The sequence below is a fragment of the Notamacropus eugenii genome, chromosome 1 (assembly GCF_028372415.1).
Source record: "Notamacropus eugenii isolate mMacEug1 chromosome 1, mMacEug1.pri_v2, whole genome shotgun sequence".
Classification (NCBI taxonomy): domain Eukaryota; kingdom Metazoa; phylum Chordata; class Mammalia; order Diprotodontia; family Macropodidae; genus Notamacropus; species Notamacropus eugenii.
The window spans coordinates 616,114,780-616,132,403 of NC_092872.1; the positions used below are offsets into that span (position 1 = coordinate 616,114,780).

The 17,624-nt window shown below is 38.1% G+C and overlaps 1 protein-coding gene across 6 annotated transcripts in view; it reads right to left on the reverse strand.

Moving 5' to 3' along the window:
- The window catches only part of PSD3 (pleckstrin and Sec7 domain containing 3), a 617,602-nt gene that overhangs the window by 245,737 nt on the left and 354,241 nt on the right, over positions 1-17,624 (reverse strand). For all 6 annotated transcript variants that reach the window (XM_072634977.1, XM_072634978.1, XM_072634979.1 and 3 more), the window contains one exon: positions 14,625-14,714. In XM_072634977.1, the coding sequence (XP_072491078.1) occupies positions 14,625-14,714 (90 nt within the window). The remainder of the gene's footprint in view (positions 1-14,624; positions 14,715-17,624) is intronic.

The following is a 17,624-nucleotide window of genomic DNA, read 5'->3' on the forward strand; positions in this document are numbered from 1 at the left end:
AAGACAAGGTGGTCAGTACACTGTTATGGGAGATCAGGGAATATAATCACATAAGATAAGAAGATGTGAAAAAGGATGAAATCTGGATAGGCACTTCCAAAATACCAAGGAACAGAGCCCTAAATAAGAATTCTTGATCCTCTGGCACATACCACAAATCATGTCAAAGGCAAAAAGCCCAAAGTGCATTCTTGGACCATGGAAAATGGGGGTCAGGACATGGGACACTGCCCAATGGAAGGGAGGGATGAGGAGAGAGATGCACTGTATTTCCTTCTCACACTGTACTAGTTGTTTCCAGTACACCAACTAATAATTTCTTATTTAACTAATTATTTTTGCTAACTAAGTGCTAAGTTCTGTTGTTTCCACAATGCTCAAGACCTCCAAATCCTATCAACACCCTGGAGAAAATCCCTGGTCACACTGACCTGATTATAGATATGCCAAGAAATGTGTTTATATAAAAGCTGTTTTATTCTGAATAAAAAGTTATCCTCAATGGTTCACATTATGGATGGTCATGCTCCAAGGAAATGAATGAAGAAAAAGGTCCAATTTTTGAAGATCTTTGCTCTTTGTTTCCATACAAATTATCATCTCAACTGGCAAAACTCTCTCTAGTTTATCAGCCAAAATTTTTAAACTGCTCTCCAATTTGAAATCTATGTAAATGATGAGGGCCAGTGGCTAACTTCCGTACAAAAATGATGGGTATACTTAAATGTCAAGTTCTGAGAGAGCCTCAAGTGGCTGTTTTTAAATTTTTTTAATTTGTTATTTTGACACCTCAAATCTGTGCCAGCTGATTACATAATACTAAACTCCCTGAGTCAGCAAACTATAATCGTTATCCTCTAAACATACTATATTAATAATTGTCAGGCATTTGTATACAAATCACTGAAATCTCCAAACATTTGGCCCACTGACACAGAAGAGTACAATATCCGTCCTGCCAATATTACAGAGGAAAATGAAAAACGGGAATAATTTTGTTCTATTAGGAGAGCCAGTGAATCAAGGGAAGGAGAGCAACTAAAATGGGCCATCCCGCAAATGCTCCTTCTTGGATGAAATACATCAATTTGCTTCCCCTATAACTATAAAGAATTTGGTAAATCTAGAGACACTGGAGGGAGGGGGATGGAACGGAAAGAACAATAACGTTGATGGCAGATGCAGCTAAGTAGTAAAAGGAAAAACAATTCATCACAAGCATTTCTAAATTCTATGGAAGTATTTGAATATGAAATACTGTGTAGCTTCTGCATGATAAGATTAAAAATAGAATCTTTCTGGGAATTGTTAATATTCCATTACAGTACCCTAAAGTATTACTACCACCCCCATTCAAATACAACTCTACATAGGAAGAAGAGGGGGGAGGAGAAATCTGTTTGTATGCTTTAAGCAGCATCTGTTCTGCTGAAAAAGTTCTAAGATAACTTTTTGATACAGATACATCTTTAAATATAATGAGCATCTTTTTTTTTTAAAATGGCTAACATGGAAATATGCTTTTTATGACCTCACATGTATAACTAACATAATATTGCTTGCCTCCTCAATAAGTGGGAGAGGGGTGGGAGGGAGAGAATTTGAAACTCAATGCTTTTTAAAATGAATGCTAAAAATTTTTTTAAATTAAATTATAATTGAGAAAAAATAAAAATAAATATAATAAGCATGGTTGGTACAGCTTCAGATTCATCACCATCATTTTATATTTGAGGTCTGACTGAGGACCAAACACACACAGTACACACACAGTACATCCTTCAAAGGAAGGACATTCAGATGCCAAAATCCAACACGACCTTTTAATCATACATTTCAGAATCAATTTTCTGACAAAAAAAAGAAAAGAAAAAAGCTTAGTTCCAATTTTAACCCAGAATATTCAAAGTTACTGGAGGAGAGCTATTAACTATCATCAAAGATTTGCTAACCTACTGACTAAACTAGAAAAACACATCAAAAATCATCCATACCATGGATACCATTGTTAACTGGATTTCAATGACCCCCCTCATCAGGAATCGTTCACCTATTCTAGGCAACAGTGAAGGCTCTTTATATAGCTACGTTTAAATACCACCCATCAGTTCCTATTTTGAACTAAGCACTTAGAATAAAACTCAGATCAAATATTTCTGAGAATTTATTTCAGCCTTTACATTAGAAAGATGTTCCTTTTTTTCCTTTCCAAGAGGATTATTCCTTCCTCATGTGACTGTCCTCTGACACCAAACTGTGGGAACAGACAGAGCCTAATGTTTCCTTAGCCTGAAACTTGAACATCCTCTCATGTTCATATGAGCTTACATTCTTAAGGATGTACTCTTCTCTGTGACCTACTAAAGAATTTAAAATCTGCTTAGAGAATTACTTTCGGTATATGACCAAATGATGTCAAGGCTCCTCCAGCACTTTTATAGGACTGTAAGGCTGAAAGGACCCTTAGAGACTATAGATGAACAAAATGAGCACCAGAAGTGTCCTGAATTTCCAAGCTCATACCAGAAACACTTGAATTCATTTCATGAAACAAGAGCACAGGATGAACCATTTGTCAATAAAAGCTAATATGAACAAGATCTACAAGGGGAGATCATAGTATCATAGATCTATGCAGAGCTGTCCATGGATTTGCTTTTAAAGTGTTTAAATAATTACATTTCAATATAATTGGTTACCTTTGTAATTCTATGTCTTTTATTTTATGCATTAAAAAACTATTCTGAAAGGGGGCTCATAGGTTTCAGGCTATTCAAGCTTTATCAGCTGTGTGAATGAATGTTAATAGGACCTGACATTCTAACAACACCATGAAAGAACAGGAAATAATGTGGCCTAGTATATGGAATGCTAGACTTGGAATCAGGAAGACAGTTTTAAATTCCCCTTGTAAAACTTACTAGCTATATAACTGTAAGTCACCCAACTTCAATGAACCTCCATTTTCCTTATCTGAAAAATGGGCAGACCACAAACTTGCAACATCTGTCCCATAGAGTTTGTGTAAGGTTCAAAACAGATACTCAATCCATGCCAAATGCTTTTTCGAATCATAAAATGCTAGAAAAATGTCAGTCATTATTATTATTCTAGAGACAGACTAGGTGTCTGCCATTTTATAGAATGATATATGTCACTTTCATCTTCTTTTCCATTATTGTATCTACTCCACCCCTCCAAAACAACCTCAGAAGCAATCTAACCCCATCCCCTAATTTTACAGGTGAGGGGGACTGTTCATCACACCTATGGTAAGCAACAGAGGCAGCATTTGAAATCAGGTGCCTTGACTCTAAATCTGCTTCCCCATTACATGACAAATCAATAAATCAATGCCATACGCTGAAGCCCTTTCAGCTTCACCAAAACATTTCAGCTTCCAACAAATGGAGTACACTGTATACCTGAATGTGCCACAACAGCTTAGTGTTTCTAAGGACAAAACGATTTATTTTTTTCTTTTTTATTAAACTGACTTTCCCTTTGTTGTTACATAATGAAAAGCTGAAGGGATTTAATACTGTAACTTCAATATCTTGCAACCTCAGAGCAATTCAATAGCCACAGCATTTTGTATTATTTCCTTCCAAAGATGTAAAGGCTGGTAAGAATCATGCAGTTAAGAAAACTCAAGTTAAAGAGGAAAACAGAGGAGTAAAAAAACCCTTAAAGTCAATTCACAGGGAATATTTCTATTAAAAGTTCAAAAGGGTCTGTTACTGCATAGATGTATCACATTGCCAGTATGACAAAGAAGTGATAACCAGAATTTGGGAATATTTTTAATGGAGGGAAGATAATACAAAATCTGAATTCTGGATTTTATTGGAAGTCAGAGAATTTGGTTGGTTTCTACTCCTGACTCCATACAGTAACCCTCTGGTCCTCAGCTTTCCTGTCTCCAAAACTAGATTACATTAGACAAATTCTATGACCCCTTCTAATCCTCACATTCTCTGCCCTACAGTGAGGAAATGGAGTAGAATCAAGGCCTCATTACTTCTGATATACATGAAAAGAGACTTTCAGGGGACAATCTAGGGATGCTTTTTAATCTAGGTATTCTTCTGTTGACGTCATACAACATACATATATATGTGTGACTTTTTAAAAAATCACCTAGATATTACCATATAAAGCAGTTGACTTTGCTTTTTATTTATAAACCAAGAAACTCATAACATTCAACAAGTTAAGACACAAAACATTCCAAATGGAAAGACTTAGAAACTTGTTACAAAACTGTCAAAAAAAGAACAGGATCTCTCTCTTCCTTGGCCAAAAAGCAACACCATCTCCGTAAAGACGTCCCAGAGCCACCCAAATGCTAATTCTGCCCCTCACTACTTTGTATTAATTTTTCTCTTTCCATTTATCTGCACATAGTTCTTCTATCTGCTAGAATGAATCTCCTCTGATAGTTTGTTTCACTGCAGTGCCTAACATAATGCACACAGTAGGCATTTAATAAACACTTATAGATTGACTAATTGATTAAAATGCTGACGCTAACCACCAGCTAATTTTTCTTCCACGTAAAGATAACCCCAAGCTCTTTACTTACTCTTACACAGCCACTAATTAGCCTATACTTGTTAAATACCCCAATCAGCACTTTTCCACTATTCACAGTACTAATATCATCAAATAGCTCCTAAGTTCTCCCAGCATTTTTCTGGCCATTCACTTCCAAACTTGTGTGCCTGTTCTGAGCCTCCTCCTACTAATCCAGCTTTAAAATCATCATCTGCTCTTAGCTTCCTTTACTAGAGTTTGACTTCCCATGTTTCCCTCCTTTCCTCTTTTATTCCTTGGTCACATATTTTAGCCCTGTATTCCCACTGCTCTCTGGGTGACAATCACTTCCAATATTCAAGGACTGCTTATGTTTGAAGTCTTCCAGTCCTATAATACCACTGGTGGAATTTTTTGTGTTTTTGTTTTTCAGTCATTTTTCAGTTGTGTCTGACTCTCCATGGCCCCATTTGGGGTTTTCTTGGCAAAGATACAGGAATGGCATGCCATTTCCTTCTCTAGCTCATCTGACAGATGAGGAAACTGAGGCAAACAGGGTTAAGTGACTTGCTCAAGGTCACATAACTAGCATCTCAAGTCATATTTGAATGTAAGAAGATGAGTCTTCCTGATTCCAGGCCTGGCACATTATCCACTGTGCCACTTACTGCTGGAATACCAACATGGAGAAAATGGAGTTTTGTTTTGAAGGTGAGTTTAGGGCCATAAACAGAGTTTTGCAAATTCCATAAAGGAATCTAGTCCTCTTTCCTCGTTTTTAAGTCATGGCCCAACTCACTGTCCATTTGTACTGCCTGTCCCAATCTCTACTGAACTGTCTATCTATCTCATCTATACACATAAGCTGTACAAGAGACATTCTGAATCCATTTGGTTTTTTATATGAAGATGGCCAAACCAAACTCTTCATTCATTTAATCCCCAAGCATTTATAAGCAATTGCAATGGTTCAGGTACGTTGTTACGTACCTGACGTACGCAAAGTTCCTGTTATCAAGGAGTTCATAGTCTAACAAAGGAGACAACATGCAAACAGTTATGTGTGAACTGGATACATGTAAATATAAACATAAAAACAGAGTAAATTGGAGATTTCAGAGAAAATGACAGGGGAGGAAAAGCAAAGGAGGCCAATGTCACTAGATCACAGAGTATGTAGATGGAAGACAATGGGGGGAGGTAAGGTGTAAAATGACTGGAAAGCTAAGAAGGAGCCAGGTTGTGGAGGATTTTAATGGATCCCAGAGTAAATAAGGAGTCTCTGGAATTGAGTGAATGGGGGTTGGAGGCAACATGGCTCACAAGTGGGACTTCAATAAGCGGCACAACATTATCTGCAAAGAAGAACATGTGGAAGACCCTCAACCTGAACCTCCTCCTTTACAATGGTGAATGCTTTTGCATACATACATCTCTCCAATTTTATGACTCACCTGAGGGTTTTGATCAGCCAGTCACTGAATAAGAGTTAGTTCTGATAGCATATCTTTCAAGGAACCTGGGATGCCTTTGATGTAGAAATGGGACAGCTTTTAAGGTGGCATTATGTTCTGTCAAATTAAATGATGTTTGTTTCCCCTATAATCAACAAATAACAACAGGGGTACCTTATATTCTCTCTGTCTTTCAATCAATTGTGTCATTGTAAAGATCCACCTTATAGAATATTACTTGAGAAAGCCTCCCTGTTCTCTACTAATACCCTCCTCAAGGAAGCCCTTGATGCACATATAGACAGATCTCACAAACATTTTACATATATGGAAAAGTAAGCATATAGGCAGGCCTTGAACCTTCTTCTTGGTTGCCTTTTTCAATCTATGCCTTTGGCATCTTTTCATTCATTGATTACTTTCTTGTGAATAAATCTCTCAATGGGAACCATTCTTTCATTTGGTTCTGTTTTCTTTCTTTCTTCTGATTTCATTTATAGTAAGAATATCAAGACTGGTATGCCTCATCTCTTCCTGTATGATGACCACTCAGTTACTGGATAAGGATCTAAGAGCCAAGATAAAGTTTACAGATGGCCAAAAAACTGTGTGATTCCTTACATGCAAATATTTGCAATTCTGTCTCCCTTCCAGTGCCATCACCCATGGCAGCACAGAAATCCAAGGGAGCAGAACAAAATCAAGGGCCATTTTGTATTTTACTTTGGGTTACCATGAGTTAGCCTCCAGATGGTAAGCCTATCCTTACTTAGCTAGACTGGTCTTTGGAAAGCAAGGATGTTAAAGACAAGGTTCAGACCCAAAGAGTACATCACTCTATTAACAACCTTACTGAGCTTTTACTTTTGGGCCCTCCTTTCCCTTCTCATTTTTACACTTACTCCCCCCCTTAGATTCATCATTCTTCATCTATATATTTTGTATGGCTAAAAATTTTCTAACAAATGCGAGGAGATATTATTACCTAGAGGCAAAACTTGACTGGAACTCTCTCTTTACTCCAACCTAACCCATGCCAGGAGCTATAACCAAGAAACTTCCATAGGCAGAAAGGGGATGGTATGGACAGGATGGCCTAGTATGATGATTTTAAGCATATAGAATTTAATGGCCCTCCCCATTAGCTCCTTCTTTCCCCCCCCAAAAAAGCTTGCCTCAAAATGTTTAGAGGCTGATTAATTTTTGGTTGATTTACCCTTAAACACAAAAGTCATAGATAAAACAGTTTGATGGTAGGAAATTTGTAAGGCACAATTTTATATTTCATAATTATCTCCCCTGCTTGTCAGACAGTAAACATTCATCTTGATTTAAAATATTTTGGTTTTCTTTACTGACCTTCTGCGCTTCTAATATTTGTTTTAATTTATTCCTCGCTTCATCTCTCTTTCCTCTCAATTTCTACTTCACTTTAATAAATTACTTTTACCGGAGGAGATCAAATGATAAACTCCCTTTTAATACAGCACATCATGGTTTTAGTCAGCTTAAGAATGTTAAGGAATGAATATACCTAGCCCATGCATTACTGGAGAATGATTTCAAAATAACACACATGACCTTTTGGAAAAGCAAAACTCAACATCTGAGTCATGGATTAATGCAGAAATAAATACCAAACCAAGCTTCCAATAGGATTGTTTATGCTCATTTTAATGGCTTCAAACCCATGCATCTACCTGGGATAGGTATGTTGATTCACCACCTTTGAGGGAAAAATCCACTGTAGACTCCAAACCTAAAAGAGCTTTCAGGTTTCTTTTCAGGGGCTTCACCGGTGACTTCAAAGTAACCAGTATACATCAAAGGCACTAAAACAAACACAACAACAAAGCTTCTACCAAGGAACAACTTTCTAAAGAACATTCTAAAGGTAGACTGGCTAATAGATAACCTCAGACAGCTCCTCAAACCAAAGGGCCAAGGCAACCTTCTTAGCTTCCCATCCCATTCCCATTCCAGTGACACTGCTTTAGCCACCAGAGACTATTCCCCTCTCCTGCAGCCTTTGCACTAATTTACCATGGCAGATTTTTAGATTTTAAGGTCCTTGTCTCTTGTTCAACACTATGCAAATTGTTTACAATTTGCTCTGAAGTTCTCAAGTTGGTCCACGGACATATTTTTGGATTTCTTCAATAAGATTTCAGGAAGTAAGGGACTGCACATAATCTGTTTTTTCTGGTAATACATCACAGAACCCCATATAGTTATCTGCACATGGTGGGTGCTCAGCAAACACCAGCAACCACTACCAGAAAACAGAGACAAAATAAGCATTTCACCCTTTAAATGTGAAGTTTTCCTCCAGGCTTCATCGCAGAAGAAAATTAATACACAGCTGGTAGCTGACCTTCAACCTCATACCTTCCTATCTCAATTTTCATTTATTCCTTGCCTTCTTCATTTCCTCTTATTTTTGTCACAGGTTTGGAGGACCTTTCGTATAAGTTTATAATGAAACAATCCTCTCTTTTCCCAACCCCACAGTTAAGTAACCAGTGTCCATCATCCCACTATGCCACTGCTTCTCTCCTGACAAGTAGGCAGCAAGAAAAATAGGGACCACAATTGAATTGGGCAAACCTGTATTAAGTATCTGCTATGTACAAGGGCCCTGAACTGGGGCCAGGTACAGAGGCAAAACTTAAGCAGTCCCTAACCTTAAGAAGCTTATATTCTACTGGGAGTGGGGGGGAGAAGAGGAGAGTTTAAAATAGACAAACATAAAAGGGAGTGATTTGAAGATGGAATTATTAGCATCTGAAGGAATCAAGGGAGGGATTTCTCAGAAGGAGATGGCTTCTGAACCCAGCTTTGAAAGAAAAGGAGGATTCTGACAGGCAGGGGAGAAGTAGGTCCCAGGCCTGGGGGATGATTTATGTAACTATAAAGAAGTGGGAGAGGGAATGTTAAGTTCAGGGAACAGCTAGCAGTCAAAATTGGCATGAATTTAATATGAAAATATGGCTGGAAAGGTAGGACAATGCGAGGCTGTGAAAGGCCTTCCTGCCAAGATAAAGAGTTTGTATTTTTTCCTGCAGCAATTAGAGAGCCATTAAAGATTTTGGAAAAACAAATATGACTGAAAGCACTATTGCCATTTTCCTGATGTAATTAACCAAAAAGGACAGGGGACTAAATGGGAGATTATGAAGAAGAAAAATAACCAAATTAATATAATAAATTAATTTTTAAAATGAAGACATGAGAGGAGATGCTGTTAGGAGATAAGTCACAAAAAGTATTCTGAAGAAGAGGTAGAGATGAAAAGTGAATACCTTGTATTCCAATTTTTGGGAAAATAAGAAAATTTTAGAGACTCACGGCTGACATTTTTTTCACTTTGTTTCTTATACGCAGAAATACCCCGAGTGCTCCCCTCCCATATCTCTCTTCTACTGAACCAGCAACCATTTTACCCAACTTAAATGCCACCTCCCTTTCAAAGCTTTCCCTTCATCAGTATAACAGCCTTTCTCCTCATATTGCCCTAATTGCTTTGTTTTGTAACTCTCTAGTGAATTTATCATGCCATCTTGTATAATGTAATCACACTGGATTGTAAGCTCCAAAAGCAGTATGTAAGAGAGTCTGTATTATATAAACTATCATCCCACTGCCTAGCACAGTATCCTGAAAGCTTTATAAAAATTTGCTGATTGACTGATCTGTTGACATGGTGATCAGGGCCTCAGTCCAATCCTGGTTTTACACCATGCTCCTGAAGAATCTTTGGAAACGTCCACATTCAGGACTGTGGCAAGCTTTACGGCCTAGGATTAGAAAGGACTGTGGGCACCTGGCCTGCCAGACTGACTTACATGAGGAGCCACTCTTGATATGTTATATTTAAGTTTGGGGGAGAGAGGAGAAAGATAGCACTGGGGGGTGTCGAGGTGAGTGGAGCAGTGCTGTGCGTGATACAAAGAACCAACTGACTGAAGAAGCGTTACATAAATTGTTAAAAGGAAGTATATAAAATACAGTCTTTTAAAACAGTGATTTTTTCTAATGACTCAATTTATCTTCTGTCCCTTTGGAGCTAACCTAAGCTTATTTGAAAGCATACAATTCTCTGGATATTTGTACTTTAAGCCTTTGAAGTGAGTTCTTCACTACCGAAAGAAAATCCCTAATGTACCTTTAAGTACTGCAAGATTTAAAACCACTGAATGATTTACAAAGAGAAAAATGTGGCCTTTGAATTAAGATTAATAAATTACTGCTCCTATACATCAACATGTATAAGTTAAACTAGTGAAGTGCAATTTACAGCTCAATCATAAGGAAAGCTAACGAACAGTTGTACATTTTATGAGGAAAAAATACCCCCCTTCTTTCCTCACCCAAATGACTGGCTTTGAGGGGAAAAACTTGTTTGCAGTTCCTCTGTATCTCCCCACTATATCTAGCCTACCATACTATGCCCTGCAGAAGAGCGAACCCTCAATACAAATTCCTGACTCCCTAGCTACCCATAGCAACAGCCAAATTCAAATCTTACTTTAAATATAACAAGGGAACTTAAAAGTAATAAGGACAACACATACAATAAAAACCTGGCTTCGGGACAGGAAACAGGCCAATTTCAAAGCCCTTCAATCTCAACTAGCCCCATTGGGAAAAGGAAAGGGGGAATGTTAGATATTCATTCTTATGGCTAAATACTCACAGGAACAGAATCATTTTCATAGGAGTTTTTTGGCCTCTTATACATGAACACAATGAAAGTGCTACACAGCCACTATGGGACATTTCTCCCACTCCCACCCCTCACTCCACAAACTGAATGCTATCTCCAGGGACAATGCTTGCAGAAGGGCCTATAAAGAATACAGTTTCTCCTACTGGCCCCACACTATTGGATAAGCAGGGGGGTTGCTGACCCCCTAGGGTTATTAGAAGAATTTCTGATAGCTATCTAAAGGAGATTTCTCCATTCCTTGAGAGATAAATAATTAGGGAGAAACTGAGGAGGTGTTTAGGGGGTTCAACACCAATTAAGGCTGGGGTGGGGATGGGGAGAGAGAACATTAGTAGTCACTATATCTGAACCTAAATTGGTGCCTGGGCCTCTCTTCAGAGTATAAGGGGACAATGGAACTGCACCCCAAGGGAAGTTTCAGGAGTCAGAAGGCTGACCTGAGTAGCAAAAAGGGGGAAAACAGACTCAGAGAGAGGGAATCCCTAATTTGTCAGCACCACATCAAAAGAGCTGTAATGCAACAAGGATGGCATCCATCCTGCCAAATGGGAGAACTCTGGAGGTCTCCCCTTCTGTGGTGATAAAGACTGTGTGTCCAAGCACCTTGAGAGAATTGCTTTGGCAGAGGGCTTTGGCCTGGGCTGAGACCACTGACTGGTGCCAACTGCTAGGCGTCAAGGAGAACTGAAGGAGAAGCCAGACCTGCTCAAGGAGAGGAAGCCCTCTGCCAGGGCTGTGAGGTTCTCAGTCTTTATATACATCTCTGGGAAAGGGTGGTTCACTGCAAAGTGCTCTGTTTTCCAAAGGTTCTTTAGTGGGTCAAAAAGTCTATCTTTATTTAACCCACTATCTCTACTCAGCCTCAGGCCATGTTTCATATCCAATCAGTCATCCACCAGGAAAGCAGCTTACAGACTGCAGAGGCACCTTGCCATCTACCCTGCACAGGTAACCACCTTCATCACCCCAACAGCCCCTTGCACTCCTTGCTCTGTGAACAGTAATCAGACCAATACTCCCACTGTGCCTAGGAAAGGGTGTGAAGATCCACTGCCCCAAGGCTCCATTTAATCCCTGTGCTGCTCCAAACCAAAAAAGCCCTTGGTCCCTACTCCCCTGCATGTGCTGGGAGTATTAGAAAGTAAGCTTGTTGCAGGGTCTATTCCAGCTTTGTATTTGCACTTGTTCTTCCATCAGTATTTCAATAAATCTGTCCTTTAACTCTGCAAACACTCTGCTTGCAAGTGGAGCTGGCATCAGCATAATGAGTGGTGGCAGATAGTGAAAAGAGAAGAGAAAAAAATTAAATGAATTCAAACTGTTACTTACATTTTTCATTCCAGTTCTACTTCATCTAATTTTTTTAAAATATAAGTATTTCAAAACTTACAGGACAGAATCTAAAATGTACATGGAATGTTTGTATATATTTATCTGTGTGATCAGATGTGTGTTTAACTATATACATGCACACATATATACATCTATACAATTTACATACATGTAAATATACACATGTGTATATACACCCATATCAAATCACACAGGTGGATTGTGTACATGCCTTTTATATATATGTAGCATATGCATGTGTATATACATCTAATCACACAGATGGATGTGTGCATATAGACATTTTACATAGGTGCAAAATGCATGCAGCATGTAAGTGTGAGTGTGTATATACACACACTTTTTTAAAATCAAATTGTATTTTATCTCAGCAGGAAATCCAGAAACTAACAGGAAAAAGATAAAGAAAACCAAGGAGACTAGCTATACAAAAATAATAGTATAATGAAAAAAATGGCTCTAATGAAACTCTGTTCATGTTGCAGCATGCAGGAAAATCTCAATTCCTATCAAAATGGAACACTATCACCTTCAGGAGAGGGAAAAAAGTCAATATTCTTCCACTTGACAATTTCCATTCTAAACCCCATGGTCGTTTCTGGAATACCAATGAGTAACCAACCTCTCCACAGTAAATATGGCACAGTATAATATACTGTCGTTTAAGAGGAGTTAGTTTTTTCCCCCAAGGTTTGTAAATATATTTCCAATTACAGAACTGCAAAAAAAATAAATCATCAGGCAAATTTTGGAAGAAAAGTTGTGTGAAAACCTCTGGCCTAAGTCTGGGCTGCATTTTCTCACCTGACCACTGCATCGAAGACTCTGAGATTCCCAATTACATAACTACAGTAAAGTAAACCACCTCAACTCAGCAACCTATATAAGCTACATGGTGAAAATTATCTTGTCAATTTTCATTTCAGATATTACTGGATAAAAGCCTGGCAAATACTCCCTTTTCAAAGAAACCATTATTTTCCAGGCTAACACCATCAGACTGCAAAAAAAAAACCAAAACCTGTTAACTTGTGTCCTCTCACATGAGATCAGTGAATTGTGCTGAACAGTTACTGCCACAGTGGGGCACCTTTCATCTCTCATAAAGCTGCCTCACGGAAAACAAAGTCAGACTACTCAAAGTCAACAGAGGCAATAGTGATGCTGGTCTTTAAAAGAAAAAAAAAGTAAATGGCATCTCTGCTTGCTTACTGAAAAGATGTTTTTACTCTTTTCATTTTGCCTAGTATCACCATTTTTAAATGAGCTACTAAATTCAACAAAGTTTGGCACTAGTCTATATTATAACCTAACTCATATTGTCTTTCTCCCACCTTTAATTCTTATTACTTTTTCCTAAAATTGAAGGTGCTCTAGTCTGAATTCACTTATAATTTAAGAACAATTGTCTAGGGTACTGTAGATAAGACATCTGTCCTTCAGTGAGTACATTTCCATACTGCAGCCTCACCTAGTGAGCCAAATTTACTCTTCACATGGCAAAAACCTATTCCCAATCATTGATTCCATAAGAAATCTAGGTGAGTGTTAAGTCAGAAAACTAGGTTCAAATGAGAGATAATACTAGTGAGCATTATATAGCACTTTAACTTTGCAGAGTGCTTTATATTCATCATCTCATCTGATCCTCGCAACAACCTTGGGAGGTAGGTGCAATTATCCCCATTTTAAAAATGAGGAAACTGAGGCAGATAGAAGTTAAGTAACTTGCCCAGGGTCACACAGCTAGTAGATGTCCGTGGCAGAATCTGAACTCAGGTCTTCTTGACTCTAAGCCCAGATTTACTGTATACCATAACAACACCCTATACGACTCTTCCCTGCCCACTCCACCCCCAGATTCACATTTCTTCTAGCTAACAATCTTGCACTTGATTAAAAGCACACCATTTCATTTACCTTACTGAAAAAATGTATCATGAATCTCAATCTCAACTCTGTTGTCTTTATGATAACTATCTGATGGCGGAGAGGAATGAGGCCAAAAATAAAGCCAGACTGCAAATACTGCAGGCATTCTGTAATTATTCAGATTTAATTTAATCGATTTGCTGAGACAACTCAAGGACATGTGACTAGAGCTTGAATAAAGCCAGAACTGTATCCATTATAATCTGCAAATGCATTTTGTTTCCATAGTGAATATACCTTTGTAACCTTTCCCAAGCTTTGTGAAGCAGTCTGATTGCAAACAGCCCAAAAGTTCAATGCCATTCGTGAACTGTTTGAGCTGCCAAATCTATCACATCTACTTTAACAAATCATTATTGCAATGGTTTCCAGGACATCTTGTTTGTTACATAGGTTTATTTTGTAGAAATGAACAACGGTCCACACATATTTTGGAGGAAAAGAGGCCTGAGGAAATGCCAGGTTTTTATTCACTCTTAACATAGCTTATAAAAATTCAAATCAGAAGGCAAGGAACTAAGGAATCCTTAAGGCTGCCAATCTCAAATTCAAAAATTGATCAGTGGATTCAAATGTAAACCTACTTTTTTAGAAAAACCAATATTTCACTGCTTGCTTACCTTTAGCAGGTCCCTGGGAAAATCACTGCCTTCATTCACACCCTGGAGATTCGTAATAAACTCCTGACAGGTCATCTTCTTTCCAATATTCTGGAATATGGGCAGAAAAAAAAATCCCAGTGATTTAACAAATGACTTACTTACTTAGTCTCCATCCCACACCTCCCATGTCATATTTTGTTCAGATACAACTAAACAAAGCATAGTTCGATCTGATTTCTAATGGCAATACATACAAACTCTGGCAAAACAAAAAAAATGAAATAAAAAAATAAGTTAGAAGATACATTTTACTATTAAAATGTAAATTATTTTTAAATAAGAGCAAAATTATGTCAGGGGAAAAACGCTTCTTATTTCACCTGGTGAAATCATCTATGTCACATTTAGCAAAGGAATATATATTCCAGTATTAATAGAGATAAAAATGATACCTCTAAGTTGACTTCTGAAGGCTGCCATTGCACACATTTATGATTTCATTTACTTAAATTCTTCTCCAGTGCCTCTTCGTGACATGGAAATGACCCTGGATCCTCTAAGGCCATCCTAGTAAAGAGCATGCTCTGACAGGTCTAACCTAGCAGGAGAAACTTCCAAGAGTAGACTCTTGTGTCTAATGGTCCCAGGACCAGCCTAGCTAAGTTTAAAGGTGGGCTCCCCACAAGAAAGGGCCAATGTAATTCATGAAAGCAAGAAGGAGTGGTAATAGAAACCAAATCTTGGATTGGGGGGTGGGGCAGTGATGGGGTTCTGTTTCTCCCTTAATGACCGTGGTATGACTTCATAAGCAAGTGGTATTCAGCGTGTGGAAACCTAAAGAAATATCATCAAATCATCTTGCACATAAATACCCTCCTATCCCAAAGGTGCCATGTTCTATGAGTAGTCTTATTTTGTCAAAATGAGAATGTCCTTTTCAATGTCAAAGCAGACTTCTTACAGGAAGAATTCTATATTAAATTACTATCTGAATACTTGAGCAACACAAACATTTACCTACTAAGCCAAAGCACTATATGGTTCTGCAACGAGAAGACCATTCCACCTGGAGGCAGGAAAGTTAGCTTCTGCTCCTGCCACTCCTCAACCACCAACTCTATCTCCACAGGCAGGTACTAAACTGGAGCAGCCTGCGCTACAAAACAGAAATCATACTCTTTTCCTGCCTGAAGACAAGGAACTAGACCAGACTCTTTTCTGAGCTCCCTTCCAAGATCTAGAATGCTACACTTTATAACTCACATTCAATTTCTAGCGTCTTAGGCATCAGTATATGCTTAAAGTGCAAGATGACATATGGTCAAAACTAGAACATTTTAGATACACGTTGATTCTGACACTGGGGTAAATTTCACTACAAATTCTGACTAGAGGAAAAATTCTGAGGGGCTATTAACTTTTTTTTTTAAATTCTTCACTTTACACAAAGAGACCTGTTTTAAACAGATGTACTTTGCATGCCTACAAAACAATGATTCTCTTTAATCACAAATTATGAGGAATACATCTGTTGTTTATCGCCTACTCTATGCGTACTAATACTGTACTAGACGCTTGAGGACATACGAAGTTTCCTTAACACATGATCCTTTGATCTCACAGAGCATCTGGGCAGCATAGAAGTCAGATTTCAGGAACTGGAGCTAAGAAGATATGAATTCAAATTCTGTCTCTGTACTAGCTGCGTGACCCTGAGCAAATCAGCTCTCTCAGTCTTCTCATCTGTAAAACGGGAATGTTATTATTGATGACAATGATTGATGAAGATGGTAATGATGATAACACTCTCACAGGGTTGTTGTGAAAAATCAAACAAGGTAACCTGTACCTCACTTTGCAATTTTTAAGGCACAATATAAATGCTAACTTTTAGAAGAGAGAGCTCCAGAAGAATAGGGGCACTGATAGGTGTGAGTGGGCTCCAATCACCCCCTAAGTCCAGGGCTCTTTGCAGTGAAGAGGCAGTGTATTGTAGTGGAAAACACAGTGAACTTGGAGTTCGGACAATCTAAGTTCAAAACCTGCCTAAAAGACTTTTTATTCTAAGCAATTTTGAGCAATTCACTTAATTTCTCTCTGCCTCAATTTCCTCATCTGTAAAGTGAGGAAAACAGCTGCATTTACCTCACAAGACTACTGTGAGACTCAAATGAGAGTATATGTAAAGTACTTTACAAACCTTAATTTGCTATATCGATGTGAGTTGTTACTGTTACTGTTACTGGGGGGGGGTGGATTCTCACATTAAATGTTTGCATAAATAAGTCAATGGATTTCACTGCCTTTTAATAATTTTTAGAGGCTGGCCAGGAATAAATGAGGAGGTAAAAAGCAAATTTAACCTACTTTGTTCCTTGTTGGCACATCTGCTTAAATACACACAACTTTAAAGTACAATAAAATATGGTCGGTTTCCCACTCTCTTTCCCACAATCAGGTTTGATTAAAGATACTTCAAACCAAACACTATTCTTGAAATGAAGCCAATCCCACCTTTGGTTTGCCACCACAGAAGACACACCTTATTTCTGGGAAATATTCAATTTTATCAATATATTGATATTATCACAATTCTGTTCTTTTTTTTCTAACTTTATTAGAATTTATTTTCTTGGTTATGACCCAATGGTGTCTTCCACTTCAGGGAACTCCAAAAGTGAGGAAATATCCAGATTTGCAAATGCTCTACAATTTGCAGTCTCAAAGTCTGTTGTCTGGGGCTTTAAGTGATTTTCCCAGGGTCACAAAGCCTAGAGGTGTCAAGAGCTGGACCTAAAACTACCAGGTCTTTAACTCTGGACAGATCGCAATCTATTACATCTTAGGTTCATAACTCAGAAAAACGGAAAGTGCTTCTTCCAAACAAATGTTTGTTGGTTTGGCACACTCAGGAGGGACTTTCACACTACTATCTCATACTCTGAAACCATTCCAATTCAGTCAATGAAGGATGGAAATTTGAAAAGGCCTACTAATGAATCAAGAGGCCACAGAAAT